This window comes from Daldinia caldariorum (assembly GCF_022478825.1).
Source record: "Daldinia caldariorum strain CBS 122874 unplaced genomic scaffold F4812scaffold_5, whole genome shotgun sequence".
Lineage (NCBI taxonomy): Eukaryota > Fungi > Ascomycota > Sordariomycetes > Xylariales > Hypoxylaceae > Daldinia > Daldinia caldariorum.
In genome coordinates this window covers 1098164-1117178 of record NW_025953041.1, presented here as the reverse complement: position 1 = coordinate 1117178, position 19015 = coordinate 1098164, and the positions used below count along the sequence as shown (strand labels likewise).

Here is a 19015-nt window from a genome sequence, read left to right as displayed (position 1 = left end):
ATTTTGAAACCCTGCCGAGTTGCTTAGGCATATGAATGCTTTTTTTATTTATTTTTTCTGGTCTCTTTAATGATCACCACTTTTCTATGTATCACTATTCGTTGCATACATACCTACCTCCTAAGGTACCTAAGGTATAATCGAGAACTTCAGGTCTGAATGCGCCTAGAAAAATCCAAGAAACAGGATACATAAAAAGCAATTATTTAATATAGGTATTTTGGGGGTGGTATTTCATACGATCGTACCCCTCTAACTAAGTAGATTGGAGTGGGTTAGATCGACTCGTACTACTTATTCGTATAGCTGCTCGTACTCGGGTTCAACGAGTAAAAAGGATACCTACAACAGAAGTATACAAACGTCGTTTTACACAAGCTCAGCCCAACCTCTCCAATCCCACGAGCTCTGTGCGGGTGGTACCTAGAAATTCCCTTGTCTCAAGGGTCTTGCTGCTTCGCATCTTGTCAGCCAGCAAAGCCGGGGAACTTTCTGACTTTGCGACGGGGTTGATCCCGCCCCCCAGACAATAATAAGACAGCCAGCCTCAATCAATACGTACCTGCATAACCTACCTAAAGCAAAAGGGTAGCTCGGCTCCGTCGGACATTCATGCGACAACTTGCGCTATCTTGACCCTTATGAAGACACCAGCGCCTCTTGTACCGCAACCCTTTCTCTTCTCCACAGTTCCGAGATTCTACTTTCTTGTTAGTAGTCTCTCAACTCAACAAGCCTCCAATTTGCAACAGTCTCTTCTACACGTATCTCATCCTTCAACAAGAGCTTTACGCCCATTGACCAACCCCTCCCTTGTTCTGACTCGCCCGTCATCAAACTCTGCACAGCCCCGCGGGTCGTTATTACTACATCCTAAAAGTTATACATATAATCGCAATTTTTGTATATCATCATTACCATTTGCAACTCGTTACAAAAGACGAGCATCCCCAAGGCGCAAACAGAGACCGATACAGCTCTTGAAGAGTCAAATCTCGCCTGCGCTATATTTTGTACCCTTGCTCATATTTGGCATCTTGGTACTTCACGGAATAGTGCCTTCTCACCTAGAAGCCTCACCAACATCTAAAGATATTGCTGGAAACCATTCCAGCGAGCCCATAGAAGAAGACATGGAACTTCTTCCGGGTAGGCCGGGGAACTTGACCCCTGAAGAGGATGAGAAACTGCGCAAGTTTTGGGAGATGTTTTTGCAGGTATGCGGTGTTCTAGGCGAGGAGACCTCCGGCGAGGCGGACAATGCCTCCGAGAGCCAAGTGAAGGCGGGTACTGCGGGATCCGAAAAGACTAAGAAGAGTCGAATGTCTCTATTTAAGAAAAGGAAGGACAAGAACAAGGACGGCGCGTCCACTCCCAAGGTTCCCGCTATGGACAACATCAAGGAAAACGACCCGGAAGATAAATGGGGTGAGAACAAGGCCTACCTCGATACCTTGGCCACGCACGCCCCGGAGCAGATAAGAGCCACAATCTGGTCAATGGTCAAGCACGACCATCCCGATGCTCTCTTCTTACGGTTCCTAAGGGCTAGAAAATGGGACTTGCAAAAGGCCCTTGTCATGCTGATGTCCACGATGAACTGGAGGTGTTCCGAGGCACGTGTTGACGATGAAGTTATGGTGAACGGCGAGGAAAATGCATCTGTCGACGAGAAAAGCGGCAATGAAAAGACCAAAAAAGTAGCGCAGGATTTCCTGGCTCAGCTGCGCATGGGGAAGAGTTATTGCTATGGTACTGATAAGATGGGAAGGCCCATTTGCATTGTCAGGGCTCGCCTGCACAAGGCAGGTGAACAGTCTGAAGAAGGTCTGGAACGGTTTACCGTTTATTTGATTGAGACAACGCGGTTTATGCTTCACCCTCCTATCGACACTGCTGTTAGTAGTATATCCTAATCATCCCAAATGTTTTCTCAGCTAACATTATACACTATAGTGTATCGTTTTCGACTTAACTGGCTTTTCATTAGCTAACATGGTGAGTTGAGGGGAAAATACAATAGTTCAAGACGAAGCAAGCTAATGTTTACCAGGACTATACCCCGGTGAAGTTTATGATAAAATGCTTTGAAGCTAATTACCCCGAGAGTCTCGGTGTTGTTCTCGTCCATAAGGCCCCGTGGGTCTTTCAAGGTTTGTCGCCATTCATATGATACTTAATGAAGAATATGACCTAATCCGAAATAAAGGTATTTGGAAGATCCTTCGAGGGTGGCTAGACCCGGTAGTCGCTAGCAAGGTCCATTTCACAAACACAGTTAAGGATCTGGAGGAGTTTGTAGCAAAGGAGAGGCTGCCCGACGAGCTAGAGGGTACATCTGGCTATACCTACAAATACGTAGAGCCCGTACCCGGAGAGAACGCCAAGATGAAAGACTTGGAGACGAAAGAGAAGCTCCTGCGGGAACGGGAGGCTCTGTACGAAGAGTACGAAAGCAAGACGATCGAATGGATCAACGAGGCAGATACTACGAAGAGGGCCGCTATTAATTCCGAAAGGAATAACATCGCCAAGAATCTGAGGGAGCAGTATTGGCACTTGGATCCTTACGTCAGGTCGAGATCTTTCTACGACAGGATAGGTGTTATCAAGCCGGACGGAAGCCTCGATTATTATCCTTCAAAGAACACTAATGGGACGACAGCCGCAGTAGTGGCAGGGGAGACGTCGGCTGACGACGTTGATTGAAAAAAAAAAAAAAAAAAAAAAAGTTTAATGTGCACGTAAAGGAATGGAGTATATCAATAAACAAGGACACGGGAATGGGCAATAGCATAGACTAGGCATTAATATTACCGAAAGCAATGACGGAGATATATAACTTTTTTTTGCCTCTTGTGAATTCTCCTAGTCGAAAATCTATCGACTAGACGAGAAGTCTTTTAACCATAATTACCTAACATGAACAGATGTGATGTGACTATTTCAGAGAGACATCTCAAAAACACCTTTCACATCTTCGCCTTGATCTCTTCGTGCAAGATCTTCAGCGCATCCATGTCGGTAGGTTGCTGGGGCCAGCGTATTCCGAGTCCTTGCTCGTCGTTTGGCTTGGGGATCTAAGGGATGCGTTAGTAAAGAAGGCATTGAGATAGAATAAGAGGTAATTGGATGAGTGTGGGTATGGGTATGGGTATTGCTTACCATGTGGAAGTGGACCTAGAATAGGGGTGTTCGCAGTTAGCTGTGGTTATTGCTCGCTCATCACACACTCATCCTCCTCTTGACAAAAGCAACAAGGAGACTTGTTTCGATGTTGAGGGGTTAGAAAAAACTCACATGATCAACGACCTGGTGGGCGATGCGGCCGTTGTTCTGCAGGATGTTGTAGTCGGTAGCACCGGTGGCGGTGACAAGCTTCTTGGCCACGGGCAGGATCTCGCTCAGCTGGTCGTCGGGAATATCGGTCAGCTTAGCGCCGTGGAACTTGGGGATGACGAGCTGATTATTATTGTTGTTGTTGTTAGCCTTGTATATATATATATTTTATATATTGTATGTAGGTGGTTTAAAGTGACTGAGACGTGGATTGATAACTTACAGCATGGCCTCTGCTCAGAGGACTAATGTCAAGGAAAGCAAAGGTCTTCTCGCTCTCGAAGAGCTTTAAGGAGGGGATTTCTCCTATAATTGACTACTTGTTAGTTGTGCTGTTACATTTCAAGAGAGCTATTACAACCTCATAACAGGTCATATGTGAGTGAGTGAGTGGGTGAGTATCTTAAATATGAGTTGAATTCAAGACAATCCATCAAGATCGCAAATGAAATCCAAGATTAGGTACTTAAGTAACTTACCCTTAACAATCTTGCAGAAGACACAGGCGGCCATGTTGACTTGCAGGAGACTATGAATCAAATTGATTTGTAGGGGGACGTGGACCTTGATGGCTTGATAGCTCACTAGGTTCGATGTTTCCAGATATACGCTCTCGTCGGATTTGATAAATGGTAGGGCAAACTGCTGAACAGGGCACCGAGATCACACCACAGACGTCACCTGGAGGGGCACACAAGAGCTACCCCACCTTCGGAATACAAAGCACAACATCGGCATATTTTCGGTAATCGGAGCTAATTGATGCTATCGCGATATGCAACACCAAAGAGTTGGTCGTGATATACAAAACAGGTACCTAACCTAACCTAACCTATAGGGGGGTAGTACCTACAACACCACAACATGGTTTACATGCTCATCATGCTCATCATGCTCAACTTCAACTTAGTGTTATTATAATAGGAAGATAAAAAGAAATGTGCGGGGCCTTGCTTAACTACACGAAGCCGATAAGCGTATGAAGAGGGCGCCGCAATAGAGTCAAATCAATACATTCGTCAAATCCGCATGCAAACACATGGGAAAAATAAATGTGCACATAGGAAACATATAAAACACATCCTCGTACATCCAGACGAACAATTGAAGTGATTGCGACGTCCAAAAAGTCAATAAAAATTAACCCGCGGAACAAAATTGAATCTGGGAACTCCAGAATATTGTTTCCAAAGATTAGTGAAAGGAGCTTTGTGGGTCACACAAGGTTGAGTCAGGTAAAAGGCATGAGTCAAGTACTTTTATGTAATCCCGCTCCTAATTGTTTGTGTTTGTTATTTGGCGTTATAAGGGTTACTTTTCACCGTAGATTTGCCGGATCAATCACTTGTACAGTGCATCCTACCGTACGTGATTATCGGCGAAGACTGCACTTACAAGTTCATCTTTCCCAGTTGCAGCAACCCAATAACAATTGTTATTTTTAAACTATCGTAATGGTTCCTATAATATATTTCAACGTTTGGATATGAGCTTTTGTCAAATATATTTGATGGACTAGTTTCTTATGATCTACTGAGCTTCTATCCAAAGAATACACTATCAGCTTGTTTGGTTAATGCCCGTCATAGAGATCGTGCATAGTACCTAGAGAGCGTAGTATTAGGTATTGGTAATCTAGTAACGCCTAATACCATATCTCCCAGTTAGAGTGTTGGAAGCTCTTTGTATAGCCAGTGTACTCGTATGTCCACTTATCCTTAGCCTATGCCCATAGCGACTATCTTCTATTAGGTATACTTAAACTCCTATAAATGAGATGCACAAATAAACATATTTATACAAAGGGTAGCCAGCTCCCTCGTAAGAGAACATAAGGTTAGTTGTTACTAGTCCAACCTAATATACTACATATACAACTCTGATACTCACCTTATACGAAGTATATGACAACCATCACCGGGCATAACCCGGCAGATTGAAGCGATGGTATAACACCAAAGTGTCTTACGGATATATTTATTCAAAATTCTGGCCCCTCCTCCAGTATATAATCCCACTATCAAGTGCAGGGACACTTACTCTTTGGTATATCGCCCAAACATTCCTATAATATACGTTGACAATGTCTCAACGCAATGTTTACCCTCATTTAACCCGACTTACCTATTCCCTCCTATATAAACAGCAAGTGACTAGCTAGATATCAGTAAGTGAGAATAAGAAAGAGTTAGACTCAGAGCAGTACACCAAGGCGTGATAGATACCTGCTAAAGATGATCATCAATTGTTGCTTCCTGGTTCTTAAGTCTCTGATTAGAGAGATTTAAGGCTTGGTTAATAAACACGAAATGGAAAATATTTCTGGCATAATGTCTACTTGCAAACCTGAGTATTACTGGATCGTAGGTACTTACAATAAATGATATCGGCACAATAAACTTGTTGGTAAGTAAGTATAGCAACTATTATAGAGGTAAATATTGAGCATACGTTTAGTCAAACACATTTATAACTTTACTTCATCAAATCAAGCTATTGCTTCAGGAAATTGTCAGATCAGCGGTCCCGTTGGAATCCGGCCAACTAGAAAGGGTACAAGGTAGTAATCTTGTCGGTCATGATATCCAGTAAACTATTATCATTACACGGTAGTTAGTTAGTTAGTTCTATTCGGCATTCTTCTAAGTATCTCATATCTCATAACTCAAGATCAAGCGCAACAATAAAGCGATGCAGGCCTTCGGGTCAACCAGCCGTCATGATATAAAACCTCCCTCTTACACACACATACACACACACACACTCTCTCTCTCTCTCTCACCCCTCTCCACTTAAACACAGGTAGCTTTACTTCCCCTTCCCCTTCCCTTTCTCCCCCTCCCCCTCCCCCTCTTCGTCCGCCTCAGCCAGCGGTATCCCCTGGGCCTTCAAGAACTCGACGGCGTCGTCGATGCCCTTGGGCGCGTTGATCCAGTGCCCGCCGTCCTCGTACTCGTGCCACTCGACGCTCATCCCGAAGCTCCGCAGCCCGCTCCGCAGCTGCCGCCCGTACTCCACGAACACCAGCGAGTCGTCCGCGCAGTGCCCCAGGAACGCCGGCGTGTTGCGCACCACCGCGTCCCCCCGCGGCCACCCCCCCTCCATCCCCAGCACCTCCCGCGTCTCCTCCAGCGACCCCCCCGGGAACGGCAGCCAGCACGAGAACCCCATGATCCCGCACAGCCGCGACCCCGAGGAGGTCGCGGCCGCCGCCTGCTGCTGGAATTCCCCGTCCGCGGTGCCCCCCTCGGTTCCACCACCACCACCGCCGCCGCCGTCGTTGTCTTCGTCGTTGTCCAGGTGCAGGAGGGTGTGGAAGGCCGTGGCCCCGCCCTGGCTGACGCCCGCGAGCACGACGCGGTCCATCCCGCCCACGACGCGCGCCTCCCGCCGCACGATGCGCCGGATGCTGGCGATGCTGCTGCGCAGCCCGAAGACCTGCAGCTCCTCGGAGTCGGTCAGGTCCAGCATGTTGGACACGTCGAACCACTGCGGCCACATCTCCTCGAGCGTTTCGGCGGCGCGGAGCTCGGCTTCCTGTGGTGGTGTTAGCGGGTGCATGGAATGCGAAAGGTGTCGGGTGGATAGAGGAGTGGGTGGGTGAGTGAGTGGGTTGGTGGGTACGGGGAGGTAGATGTAGGGTGTATGTAGGTAGGTATGTATGCATATCAGTTTATTTTATGCTATGAGAATAATGACGACGACGGCGACGATTCCTCTAGTCAAATAGCTTAGATAGGTAGGTAATTGAGAAGGCGTCATGGGCAGAGGGAGCGCGCTGGCTACTCCCCCCTGATAAGTCCGCGAGGTGTCTGAGATAGATAGAATACAATATGATGATATAAGAGCAACAGACTGTAAAAAAAGATAGTTGTTATACGAAGTACGAAGGGATTAATACGTACCGGAAATACCCAGCGCACCGAAGGAAACTCGTCGATGAGGGAGCGGCCGCGGGAATCGCGCGACCACCGCGAGAGCATGGCGTCGGCCATGTTCCGCGAGGTGTCGCCGCGGCCGTGTAAGAAGATGACAGTATGGGTGTGCTTATGAGGGGCCAGCGGCGCTATCACCGAACATCCGAGCTCCATTATTAAAGCTGCAGAGATGGATGCTTTAGAAGGTACCTAATCTAAGGGAGGTATAATCTTAGAAGGTATCTTATAAGGTAGGTAGAAGGTAGGTTGAAAAAGGGTAAACTATGATATAATATAACTAGGTGCCTCCTTTTAGGGAGAGAAGGTTGGTATTAATTAGGTTAGGTTAGGAGGTAGTTATGATTAGAGTTATTCGCCTAGTAGGTTAACTCTTCCTAAGTAATAACGGTGAGTGCAAAATGCTGCCTGCTGCTGCTGCTGCTGCTTATGCTGCTGAGGTGAGAGTGAGCGAATGAATGAGTGAGTAGGTATGAATGAGCGACTAGGTGAAGAGTGAGGAGTGAGTGAAGTAAGGGTTGCGCATATCTCGGGTCCTTGTTGCGCAGGTACATACCGCTGGGGGAATCTCACGTATATGGAATATAGGTAGGTAACCTAATGAAATATATGGAATATATGGGTATTGTACCTATCGATGGGATTGTATGGAGTCTGGACGGTCCTATATCGATACTTAATCAAGAGCAGTGGATTGATTAGCGGATGCCGGTGCATGAAAGAGGCCGGGGTAGTACGCCTGTGCTTAGGCATCGTTATTAATGCGCCAAGCCGGACGAGGATGGGGATCACAAAGAAACCGGTACCTAATCGCGTACGGCTTATGCGAATGTATGTATAAATCTGCTGACGGTATACGACATTATTAACCGGAAAAAGAAATATGTCATGATTTTAAAAATGCACAACAGTTCAACTTAGGCGGCTTCGTCAAAAAAAGACTCTATCAAGTCTATATAAGGCGCGTTATATATCTATAAAAAAAAAACAAAAACCAAAAAAATCTACAATTCGTCTTTGGTCCTCGTTTTCGCGTCAGATTTCTCCTCAAGCGTCCTGCTCTTGGTGTTCTTTTCCTCGCCACCAATCCTGACCACCTTCTGGGTATCACCATCCGTAGCCAAACCTCTCCGCCGCCGATCTAAGGCTGCAATCTCGTCGTCGTACACCGTCCATTCCGGAACCTGCCTCCTAGCCCGGTCGAGCTTCGGCTCCTTGGTCTGCGGGTTGTTGCACAGATCGATGGTCCGCGCTTCCTTCTGGCTCTCGTCGCTGCACCACGTCTCGCACCACAACCACTCTTGCGGCAGGCTATGGATCGGAATCACGAACTGCATGTGGTTTGGCAGGTCCTGATCTAGGTTAGAGAGCGAGTTCGGGTCTGCCGATAGCTGGTGGTAGTGCTGTCTGAGCCTGTCGCCCGCGGCTAATTGCCTAAAGCGGCGAAGGTCGACCACGTAGAGCGCGGAGATGTGGTAGGGATATCCGCGTAGGTAATTCTTCCAGTAGCCTTGCTTCCAGAACCGGAAACCCTCCATCTCGGTCCGAGAGTCACACATGGGTGTAAATCCGTAGGGCGCGCCCTGCAGGTCGAGATTGACAAGGTCCATCATATCCGTCCGGACGACCTGATCCGCGTCGACGAATATGACCTTGTCGAGGGACAGGGGGAAGAGCACGTCTAGGAACAGGATCTTGTACCCCCAGATCTCGCGCTGCTTCTCTTTCTGCTGCCGGAGCCAATGCGGCCACTTATACGTAACCATCTCGTATTTGAACCCGTACTCTTTAGCCAAGTGGGGTATGAAGTCTTTGAAGGACGGAGATAGGAACTGCTCGATAAACCAGAACTTGACCGTGTGGTTCGTGTTCTTCATGACGGAAACCATCATGATGTTAAGCATGCGTTCGTAGAGGTGACCGCTCGCCACCGAGAAGATGTTGATTTCCGCATGCTCTTCATCCGACGCCGGCTTTGCTTTGGGTTTTGTTCCGAGGATACCTTCGGCAAACTTGAGACCACGAGAGATGAGATCGTCGCCGTCACCTGAGGAAATTTCGGCGAGGACGTCTTCCATCTCCATGCCGGGCTTTCTCTCCAAACGCGGGTATAGAGTTGTACCCTGGAAGTCCATCAGAGCAACTTCGGTGCCTTCGTCACCCGGAACGGGATTATAACCTTTCGCGCCTACGCTAATTATATTGAAGATTTCCGAGCTTCGTCCTTCCTTAAGGTGAATATTATAGTACCCAGGATTAGCTTTGAATTGGAAATATCCAATATTGGCCATGATAATCGTATCATCGAAATGCGGATCACGCTCGGTTCCAAGTAGTAGCTGAACGCCGCGCGGTGGACCGCCTGTGGTCTCTCGCGAGTGGCCTTCGATGAGGATATGTTCGAGTTCATAGATAGCTTCTACGTCGGTCTTCATGTAGCTCAACTTCAAATTATCTAAGTCGTGAACAGATATCTTCGCCGCTACCAGCCAAGCAGGTGGAACATCCATACCGAGGTTAAGAAGAGCCTCCGAAGGAATTCCTTTGAACGTAGCACCTAGAGCTCTGACCTTCCCATCCTCGTCGAAAGATGGCGCCGATTCCAATACGTAGCGGTAAAATCTCTTGACTGGAAGCTCCTCTATTTTCTCCTTCGGGTTTAAGAATATACGCATGTAAACACCGTCTAGCTGGGACAGAACCTTGAGAATGGGGGCCCATTTCTGTCCCACCTCGCTGGCGGGATTGATTACGGCAACGAAATGAATATTAGCTGTGGAGGCGTCGCCTACGTCGATCATCGTATGCGTTGAATTCCACCTATCGAACAATGTCGTTCTGAAGGTCGGGGCGGAGTCGAAAATTCCCTCGGGCAGGTCTGATATGGTAGACAGAGCGGTTATCGAGGTAAGCTTCGCAGCAGCTAGAGGAGACGTAATCTTGTCTGCTAAATTTAGAGCGTCTGCTGCCTTATAAACCGGGAGTATTCTCGTCTCCTGCTCAAATTCGAGTAGTAGTTCGAAGTCACTTTCCTTAAATACTGAGTTGTCGAAGAATGGGCCGATCACGCGCCCGTTTAGGATGAGAAACTGTGTGCCTGGGGCGACGGTGGCAGCTGTCAGGAAACGTGATAGGGCAGCATTATATCCGTCATCCGGTACGTCGATCGGGCCTGATAAGAGAACTTCTAGCGTCTCCAAGTTTTCGATTTCCAAAAGCTTGGCGACATCTTGCTTGAGCAGGGCGTTGATCTCGTGCGCGCTGCTCGATTCCAAAGCATTATTGACGATATCAAGACGCACGCCAGGGTTGTTACGCCGGAACGACAAAGCAGACAGGAGAAGGCGGAGACCTTGTTGCGAGCTTAGATCTGCGACAACTGTTAAAGTAGCCCAGGTCTCTTTGCTAGTTTCCTCGCCTGCTTCGATGACAGGAACTTGTTCGAATAGATCCTTGTGCTCGATGTAGAGTTTATTGACATCTAACACGATGAGGGTGTTCTCGTCATTGGGGTAGATGTAGAGGTTGCGCCGAGTGGCTGCTCCCTCCAGAAAGAGTTGCGGAACCCACGTCTCGTCATCAACTGTGCCCATAAAGAGTCCCTGTTGCACTAATTGTAGATCGGTATTCATCCTCATGCTCATGATTTGAAGCCAGTTGTCATCCCGTGGTATGGCCACGCCATTGAAAAACATCGGAGGCACTTCAGTATCAGCGTTAAGTCTCTCTACCCAATGATTCGCAAGTTTGAGCTGTTTGGCGTAGTTTTCCGACTCGAAAATTTCATTCAGTGAAAGGAGGGTGGCCTCGTCCTTGAGAGTGCGGTTTTTGATGGCCTTGTCTAAGTTTGCTTGTTCAGAATGGTCTCCCGTGCTGCAAGCCTCCAGATAAGACATGAAGCTGGATAGGCCGTAGTTCTCCAGTAAGTAATAGGCTATCTTTGCTCGCTCTTCGGCATTATTCGTTGGTGTTAACGGTACCAGTCCGAAGCGGATGGGTAGCAGTCTCTTTATGAAACTCTGAAGCCGTTCAACGACTAGGGACAGATCTTCTGGTTTACTCAAGTCAACCGGGACGACAAGATTGAATATATCCTTACGGACTGGAGGAACCTGTCCAGGATAAGTTCTTTGCATAAGCTAAAAAAATGTCAGTAATTTGTAGAAAGAGGTGCTCTTTTAATTCGTCAGTACTTACGGCCATGAGGCTCTTAGGATAATCGGCATATCGCTTGTCCTTTTCGATGTTGTTAAGCCAGACGATGACTCGGCCTTCTTCAATCTCGTCTCTCCAATCGAATCTACGAGATTCGTCGTTAGATTTGGCAGATGTTACTTCACGGTGACCAAGCAGAGATACGGCCTCTTTTCCACTTAAACCTAAACTCGTAACGCCTTCGATGAAATTTCTCTCCCGTCGAATGCTGTCGACGAGAGTGAACGGGTCGACTTGTCGCTCGATTAGCTGGACGCCGTTCATCCAGAGCACATTCATCCCAGCAGGTACGCTCAGGGCCCGATTTTGGCGGTGCTCCTGAACGAAAGCATCCGAAGCGTTATGTGCGGCTATAGAGGTGGAGAACTTGGGGAAGTCCTGTGTTAACTTGACCAAGGTTTCAAAAGGATCTTCGCTTTGCATGATAAAAGAACCAGCTTTGAGTCCTAGCGATGACAACTCGGAACTTGACAACGGCTTTAGGTCTGTTACCTCCTCTTCGCCGTCGAGTACTACTTCGGTAGGTGCGGACTTGGCAGCGGAAACCGTCTCAGATTCAGCTTCGCGGTCGTCGATAACGATATAATCCGTTCGCTTCAGCTGAAGCTCTACACCGTACCCGCTGACTGGTAGCGGCTCTCGTTCTTCGGTTGAATCAATACGATATCTCAGACGATACGATATCTCCCCCTTTTGGGCTCTCTCTGATAAGGATTTATGAAATGACCCAAATTCAGGTCTGGTGATATCCGCATACAATATCACTTCAGACCCGGTTCCCAAAGAACGGTCGAAAGGAAGAGGTCGTGTTTGCCTATTTCCATGTAAGATATAGTTGGAAAATTTAAAAGGTGAAATACTTACGAATCGCCCGAGATGTGGCCGTCGACATGCGCAAGCGAAGCTGAGCAGTACTGCTTTCCGCTTACGAGAACCCAATCAGCGCAGTCCGTCCTAGCGTTTTCAAGAGAAGGCGCTACAGCGGTATCGTAGTATTGGTAATGAGCCTCGATCCTAGGAGCTGCCGACCTCATGGAGAGGGCAAGCTTGAAAGTGGACAATGCCTCTAGACTCTCCATATGCCCATCTTGTTTTAGTATTTGGAGGAATTTCTCATACAGCTCCTTGTCTGTCTTGGTGTCCGCAAAAGCGCCATCCGCGATCCGGTCCAGGAGTGGAAAATAAGATGTTGCGTTTTCCCCGGCAGCAGTCTCTCTAAGCTATGTTTAGCATTTATATGATCTGATTGGACTCTTTCACAAATGCAACCTACAAGAGCTCGACGAGATAGGGAGGTGCTGGAAATGCAGCTCTCATAGCAACATTGACAGAGGGTCCAGCTACAACATGACCCGAGTTCAAGCAGAGAGTTGCCAGGAGAGTGGCGGCAAGGCCACATGGCAACTGAAATAGTCGTCGTATCATGATGTCTTAAAGTCGTGAATGGTAGCATATATACCATATATATATAAAGCTAGAGGGTAAGAAACGACGTAGCTCTGTCGCAAGCTCTGGGCGCGTGCGGCAGAGCTTAGAGCTGACGAGTCTACAAAACCATATATAGTATTACGAATCAAGTTAAGAGCCTGATTTCGAAGTCATTGGGACGAAGCTTACGTCTTATTGTAAATGCAAAGTGGCTTTTTGTAGGTCTGGACTTTTTTTGGATGAGGTACGAAATACAGTACGTTAAGCTGCCGTGTAAGTGATAAGATTAGGTAGACTTCGGGAGAAAGCAGCTGCAATTGAACCAGGCAATTGAACACCTAACCAGAGATAAAATTAATTGGAGCTTGACCAATAGAAAGATTGAAAAGATTGAAGCTGTCAGGGGTTCAGCTAGCGGCCCGTTAGCAGGTAAGTTACGGGCTGGGCTGCATGTAACTTGGGTGAGCTGCCCCTCCAAATAGTATTTATACAACAAGAAAGGCCTATAATTGGTGTATAGCAGATGTACCCAGTACTTCACTAACACACAGAGGATAATGGTTGTTCCGTAGCGGGCACAATTAGGACAGCTGGATGGGAACTTGGAAAGCACAAGCCCAGTCCAGAAACACAGCAACGTTTACACTAGAACCTAGTCACGAATTAATCCACCACCGTCACTTTTGGGGCCACGAATTGACTTGTACTTACTTCACGAACCATCTTCAAGAATCCCTCCCCCCCCAAGAGTTGGTGTTAGGAGATTATTTCCAAGAGCCTCACAGCTCTCCACCATCCAATAACACTACCACCTCCTAATTCTTTCTCCGATCGCCTCTTTATAGTCGCCATCTTAATTGGGCGCATCTCTTCTGCTCATTCATGACACAAGCTTAGGGGCTTCCTGCTGCCTCTACCATCCTCACAATGCAGGCCTCTTCGGGAATGCTAACAAAGGTACATACCATACCGCATTGATATGTTTTCAACGTTTTCAACTTGGTCGCATACCTTTAAGACACATACTGACCTTCTACCCTTATAGTTCGAGTCCAAGTCTTCGAGAGCGAAAGGCATTGCCTTTCACCCAAAGAGGTTCGACCATTCCCCTTATGCCATATATCCATCTGCCTATCGTCACCGCTATTCGCTGCTAACCGGGAGCAATCAGACCATGGATCCTCGTATCATTACACTCTTCAACTATACAGCTATGGGATTACCGCATGGGAACCCTTATTGATCGTTTTGAAGAGCACGATGGCCCCGTCCGAGGTGTCGATTTTCACAAGACACAACCTCTATTCGTCTCCGGTGGCGACGATTACAAGATCAAGGTCTGGTCTTACCAGACGAGAAGATGTCTGTTTACTCTAAACGGACATTTGGATTATGTACGAACTGTCTTCTTCCACCACGAGCTGCCGTGGATTATATCAGCCTCCGACGACCAGACGATTCGAATATGGAACTGGCAAAATCGTTCATTAAGTATGAGCTGCGAGGGAAGTCTAGCTATTGGGGAAACGTGCTGACAGCCCATCTAGTTTGCACGATGACCGGTCATAACCACTATGTAATGTGCGCCCAGTTCCACCCGAAGGACGACCTTGTAGTGTCCGCGTCACTCGACCAGTCCGTTCGCGTTTGGGATATATCTGGCCTGCGAAAGAAGCATTCCGCCCCGACGTCTATGTCTTTTGAGGATCAGGTTGCCCGATCGAACGCTCAGCAGACAGATATGTTTGGCAACACCGACGCGATGGTGAAGTTTGTGCTCGAGGGTCACGACCGAGGCGTTAACTGGGTCGCTTTTCATCCTACAGCGCCGCACATCGTCTCTGCTGGAGACGATCGTCTTATAAAGTTGTGGCGGTTTAGCGAGACGAAGGCCTGGGAAGTAGATACCTGCCGTGGTCATTTCCAGAATGCTTCCGGTTGCTTGTTTCACCCCCATCAAGATTTAATTCTGTCCTGCGGCGAGGACAAGACGATTCGAGTATGGGATTCTCAGAAGCGCACTGCTGTTCAATCCTTCAAGAGAGAAAACGACCGATTCTGGGTCATCGCGGCACATCCTGAAATCAACCTGTTTGCTGCTGGTCACGACAATGGTGTGATGGTATTCAAGCTGGAGCGCGAGCGTCCTGCCTCGGCCGTTCACCAAAATACGCTCTTCTTCGTCACGAAGGAGAAACACGTCCGTTCTTACGACTTCCAAAAGAACGCCGAGAGCCCAACATTACTGTCCTTGAAGCGACTTGGTAGCGCTTGGGTCCCGCCTCGCACGTTATCCTACAACCCGGCCGAGCGCTCTGTCCTCGTGACCTCACCTGCCGACGGAGGTAAATATGAGTTGATCAACCTCCCTCGGGACGGTTCTGGCGCGTTGGAAGCGACAGATTCGAAGAGTGGAACAGGAAACTCGGCTATTTTCGTAGCTCGAAATCGATTTGCTGTACTTGACACGGCCAATCAAACCATCGACATTAAAGATCTTTCTAATAATACGGCAAGGACCATTAAGCCCCCTCCCGGAACTACTGATATCTACTTTGGCGGTACCGGGAACCTGCTCATCATTACTCCTACGGCGGTTCATCTTTACGACATCCAACAGAAGAAGAGCATTGCTGAGTTGGCAGTGAATGGTGTCAAGTACGTTGTCTGGTCGAACGATGGCCTTCACGCAGCCCTTTTGAGTAAGCACAATGTCACAATAGTGACGAAGACCCTCGAACAGGTTAGCACTCTACATGAAACTATCAGGATCAAGAGCGCGACTTGGGACGATGCGGGCGTTTTATTATACTCTACCCTGAACCACGTCAAGTACACCCTTATGAACGGCGACAACGGCATTGTAAGGACACTTGATCAAACCGTGTACCTAGTTAGAGTCAAGGGCCGAAATGTTTACTGCCTTGACCGTGCTGCTAGGCCCAAGATCCTCCATATCGACCCGACCGAGTATCGCTTCAAGTTGTCGCTAGTAAAACGCAACTATGAGGAAATGCTTCACATCATACGTACTTCCAGTTTGGTCGGCCAATCTATTATTTCGTATCTCCAAAAGAAAGGATACCCCGAGATCGCTTTGCAATTTGTACAGGACCCTACTACTCGTTTCGAACTTGCTATTGAATGCGGTAACCTCGACGTAGCTGTAGAGATGGCAAAGGAGCTGGACCGACCTAAGCTCTGGACGAGATTGGGCACAGAGGCTTTGGCGCATGGGAACCACCAGGTTGTCGAGATGGCTTACCAGAAGCTTAAGCAGTTTGACAAGCTCTCCTTCCTATATCTCGCAACTGGTGACCATTCGAAACTCGCGAGGATGGCCAAGATTGCAGAGCACCGAGGTGACTTCACTGCAAGGTTCCAGAACGCGTTATACTTGGGCGAAGTTGAAGATAGGATACAAATGTTCAAGGAGATTGACTTATGTGAGTTGCACCTTTCAATTGTTTTTAACGCGGGTGGGAGCTAATCAACTTGTAGATCCTCTGGCATACATGACTGCTAAAGCACATGGACTCGACGAGGAGTGTCAATCAATCCTAGAAGCAACTGGTATTTCTGAGGAGCAGTTGACTCTACCCGCCTTCGGCGAGAACCTCACTCCCCCGAAGCCGGTTGTTCCGACATTCAAGGCTAACTGGCCTACGAAGGCGACTTCGCAATCCTTTTTCGAGAAAGCCCTTGCTAGTCAGCTGGAAGGCATAACTCTTGAGGATGAGCCTGCCGCAGCTGGAAACAGTCTTTTAGATGAGGCTGTTGACGAAGATGTTGCTGCTAAGCGAAATAGTGGTTTGGAAGTCGAAGACGACGAGGATGCGGCCGGATGGGATATGGGCGATGACATCGTCCCCGAAGCGGATAGCGACTTCGTCAACGTCGAGAGCACGGATGCTGGTGGAGCTGGTAGCAGCGAGGCTGATCTCTGGGCTCGCAACTCGCCGTTGGCTGCGGATCACATTGCCGCGGGTTCCTTCGAGTCTGCGATGAACCTCCTTAACCGACAAGTTGGCGCTGTCAACTTCACTCCGCTCAAACCCCGTTTCCTGGAGATCTATTCTGCGTCAAGGACTTTCCTCCCTGCGTGCGCCGGATTACCACCACTGGTTAACTATATTCGCCGTAACTTGGAAGAGACGGATCCTAGGAAAGTCTTGCCCATCATCCCACGAGACATCGAACACCTTGCCACTACCGATCTCCATAAAGGATATGATGCGATGAAAACGAACAAACTTGAAGAGGGCGTACAAATTTTCAAGAGCATCCTGCATGCTATGCTTGCAAACGCGGTCGCGAGTGAGAGTGAGGTAGCAGAAGCTAAGAAGCTCATTACCTCGGCAAGTGAATACACCGTTGCCATGTCGATCGAACTTGCACGAAGAAAGTTGGGCCCCCCGGATGCCATCAATGGCAACCCCGAGCTTCTCAAGCGAAGTCTTGAGTTGTCAGCATACTTTACAATTCCCAAGATCGAGGTGCCTCACCGACAACTTGCTCTCTTAAACGCCATGAACCTAGCATCTAGGAGCAAGAACTTCAGTTCCGCCTTAAGCTTCGCAAACCGCATCCTAGCTAATGGCGGTGCTCAAAGAATTCTCGAGACTGTAAGTCTTTGCCTATTTCTTACCTTATTCTCTAACAGCATAACTAACCCAATATACAGGCGCGAAGGATAAAAGCGCAGTGCGAGCGCAACCCACACGACGCGGTGGAAATCGAATACGACCAGTTCGCCGAATTTGAGATCTGCGCTGCCAGCCACACGCCCATCTACAGTGGAACCCCCTACGAGGAGTGTGCATTCGACGGATCCAAGTACCATAGCAAGTACAAGGGCACCGTCTGCACCGTCTGCGAGGTGTGCGAAGTTGGCAAGCACGGTAGCGGCCTTAAGTTATTTGCTTAGATAAACAGGGATGTCTGATAGCCCTAACCTAGCTACGGAGTAGGTAATAATGAATTTTACGAGTTGTACTCTGCGGAATGTGGCCGGAGGAAGAGAAGAGAAAACAAAAGTCATTGTCGCCGGGGCCGGGGCCAGGGGGCTAAAAATGACCCGTATATTTATGTAGAAAGCCAGGACGAGGAGTTCTCTGAATCAAATGAAACTTACCTTCATACGTTTGTTGACTTGAGTACGATTAAATAATAGTGTTGGAGTTGTTGTATTGCGTAGTGTGAGATGACTGGTGTTTCTTAGATCAGTGTAATGGATGTTGATTGTTTTGTGCATAGCACTCATGGACAAAGCTGAAAAAGACCTCAACCAAGATACCTACCTCCCACCTAATAAAACTAACACAGCAATCATTAAAAGATTAAAAGGTGGTATCCTAACACTTACATATCGCTTTGATATCTTATAGTAAAGCCTCTTAACCTTTCCAATATGTTACCATCCATACATGCCAAAAATCAGGTAAAGGCGATACAACAGGTCAAGTTGAAAGGCGGCCTCCCCTTTTAACCGTGTAGCAACTAAAACCTTCCAACTCCGAATCAACGCTACCTTAGGCACCTTCATTAGTATCACTAGCAAGGTCTCGTCTTTTACCGACACAAGAATCCCACTGGGTGTCACGGTCTTTACTATGTAATGTCGGAACCTTACGGTTCGGAACTGGGGCAATATCGAGATTATGCCATAGCAGCGGTATGTGGCTTAGTTACAGGTAGGTATGTATTAGGAACGCCTAACGAACAAACTTTGGTATGATGAGATACGGTACTATGGAATATAGATGTTACAAAGGTATTTAAATATGTTAGTAATGCATTATCTAAGCTAGAGGGTGTATTCGCCATTAACATCAGGAAATGTGGGATCAATAAAGTACCTCTAAAATACATAGATACTTGCAGGTAGAATGCCATTATTGCCATGGCGTACGACAACGATCGAACCGCGCCTCGAGGTCGAGGCTTGAGCCAGAAGTAAGGCCCGTCGGCTTCTGGCCTGGCCCCCAAGTGTTCTCAACCCCAAGGTAACAGGCGGGATAAGCTAAGCCGTAGTTAATACCACCACTATCTATTCTATCTGAAGCGAGAAGCCCCATCAGGAAAGTCCCTTATGATAT

The 19015-nt window shown here is 47.8% G+C and overlaps 5 protein-coding genes across 5 annotated transcripts; 2 read left to right on the top strand and 3 right to left on the bottom strand.

The window, feature by feature from the left end:
* Positions 1-1133: 1133 nt before the first annotated feature.
* On the top strand, positions 1134-2709 carry F4812DRAFT_457959 (CRAL/TRIO domain-containing protein; the record flags this gene model as incomplete). Its single annotated transcript, XM_047937265.1, has 4 exons — positions 1134-1898; positions 1957-1998; positions 2054-2153; positions 2210-2709. The coding sequence occupies 4 exons, from the start codon at positions 1134-1136 to the stop codon at positions 2707-2709; spliced, it is 1407 nt and encodes a 468-aa protein (XP_047791734.1).
* Positions 2710-2850: 141 nt separating this feature from the next.
* F4812DRAFT_422972 (HIT-like protein) lies at positions 2851-4047 on the bottom strand. Its single transcript, XM_047933720.1, has 5 exons — positions 3819-4047; positions 3563-3645; positions 3301-3462; positions 3166-3180; positions 2851-3080 (listed from the first exon to the last, which is right to left on the bottom strand). The coding sequence occupies exons 1-5, from the start codon at positions 3850-3852 to the stop codon at positions 2973-2975; spliced, it is 402 nt and encodes a 133-aa protein (XP_047791733.1). The 5' UTR covers positions 3853-4047; the 3' UTR covers positions 2851-2972.
* Positions 4048-6147: 2100 nt separating this feature from the next.
* Positions 6148-7430, bottom strand: F4812DRAFT_457957 (alpha/beta-hydrolase; the record flags this gene model as incomplete). The annotated part of the gene is made up of 2 exons (XM_047937264.1): positions 6148-6876; positions 7245-7430. The coding sequence occupies 2 exons, from the start codon at positions 7428-7430 to the stop codon at positions 6148-6150; spliced, it is 915 nt and encodes a 304-aa protein (XP_047791732.1).
* Positions 7431-8000: 570 nt separating this feature from the next.
* F4812DRAFT_422962 (glycosyltransferase family 24 protein) lies at positions 8001-13197 on the bottom strand. Its single transcript, XM_047933719.1, has 4 exons — positions 12763-13197; positions 12354-12704; positions 11472-12303; positions 8001-11413 (listed from the first exon to the last, which is right to left on the bottom strand). The coding sequence occupies exons 1-4, from the start codon at positions 12912-12914 to the stop codon at positions 8279-8281; spliced, it is 4470 nt and encodes a 1489-aa protein (XP_047791731.1). The 5' UTR covers positions 12915-13197; the 3' UTR covers positions 8001-8278.
* A 365-nt stretch (positions 13198-13562) lies between these two features.
* On the top strand, positions 13563-18144 carry F4812DRAFT_422960 (Coatomer, alpha subunit). Its single transcript, XM_047933718.1, has 6 exons — positions 13563-13874; positions 13963-14012; positions 14089-14408; positions 14465-16363; positions 16419-17542; positions 17602-18144. Exons 1-6 carry the CDS (start codon positions 13845-13847, stop codon positions 17842-17844), a joined length of 3666 nt encoding a protein of 1221 aa, XP_047791730.1. The 5' UTR covers positions 13563-13844; the 3' UTR covers positions 17845-18144.
* The last annotated feature ends 871 nt before the right edge of the window (positions 18145-19015 follow it).

Coding starts and splice junctions, on each gene's coding strand:
- F4812DRAFT_422972 (XM_047933720.1), bottom strand. CDS start 3,852: ATGGCCGCCTGTGTCTTCTGCAAGATTGTTAAGG. Junction 3,646..3,818: donor CTTCTGCAAGATTGTTAAGG/GTAAGTTACTTA, acceptor AGTCAATTATAG/GAGAAATCCCCTCCTTAAAG. Junction 3,463..3,562: donor CTCTGAGCAGAGGCCATGCT/GTAAGTTATCAA, acceptor AATAATAATCAG/CTCGTCATCCCCAAGTTCCA.
- F4812DRAFT_422962 (XM_047933719.1), bottom strand. CDS start 12,914: ATGATACGACGACTATTTCAGTTGCCATGTGGCCTTGCCGCCACTCTC. Junction 12,705..12,762: donor CCCTATCTCGTCGAGCTCTT/GTAGGTTGCATT, acceptor AACATAGCTTAG/AGAGACTGCTGCCGGGGAAA. Junction 11,414..11,471: donor ATCCTAAGAGCCTCATGGCC/GTAAGTACTGAC, acceptor ACATTTTTTTAG/CTTATGCAAAGAACTTATCC.
- F4812DRAFT_422960 (XM_047933718.1), top strand. CDS start 13,845: ATGCAGGCCTCTTCGGGAATGCTAACAAAG. Junction 14,409..14,464: donor CTGGCAAAATCGTTCATTAA/GTATGAGCTGCG, acceptor CAGCCCATCTAG/TTTGCACGATGACCGGTCAT. Junction 17,543..17,601: donor CTCAAAGAATTCTCGAGACT/GTAAGTCTTTGC, acceptor CCCAATATACAG/GCGCGAAGGATAAAAGCGCA.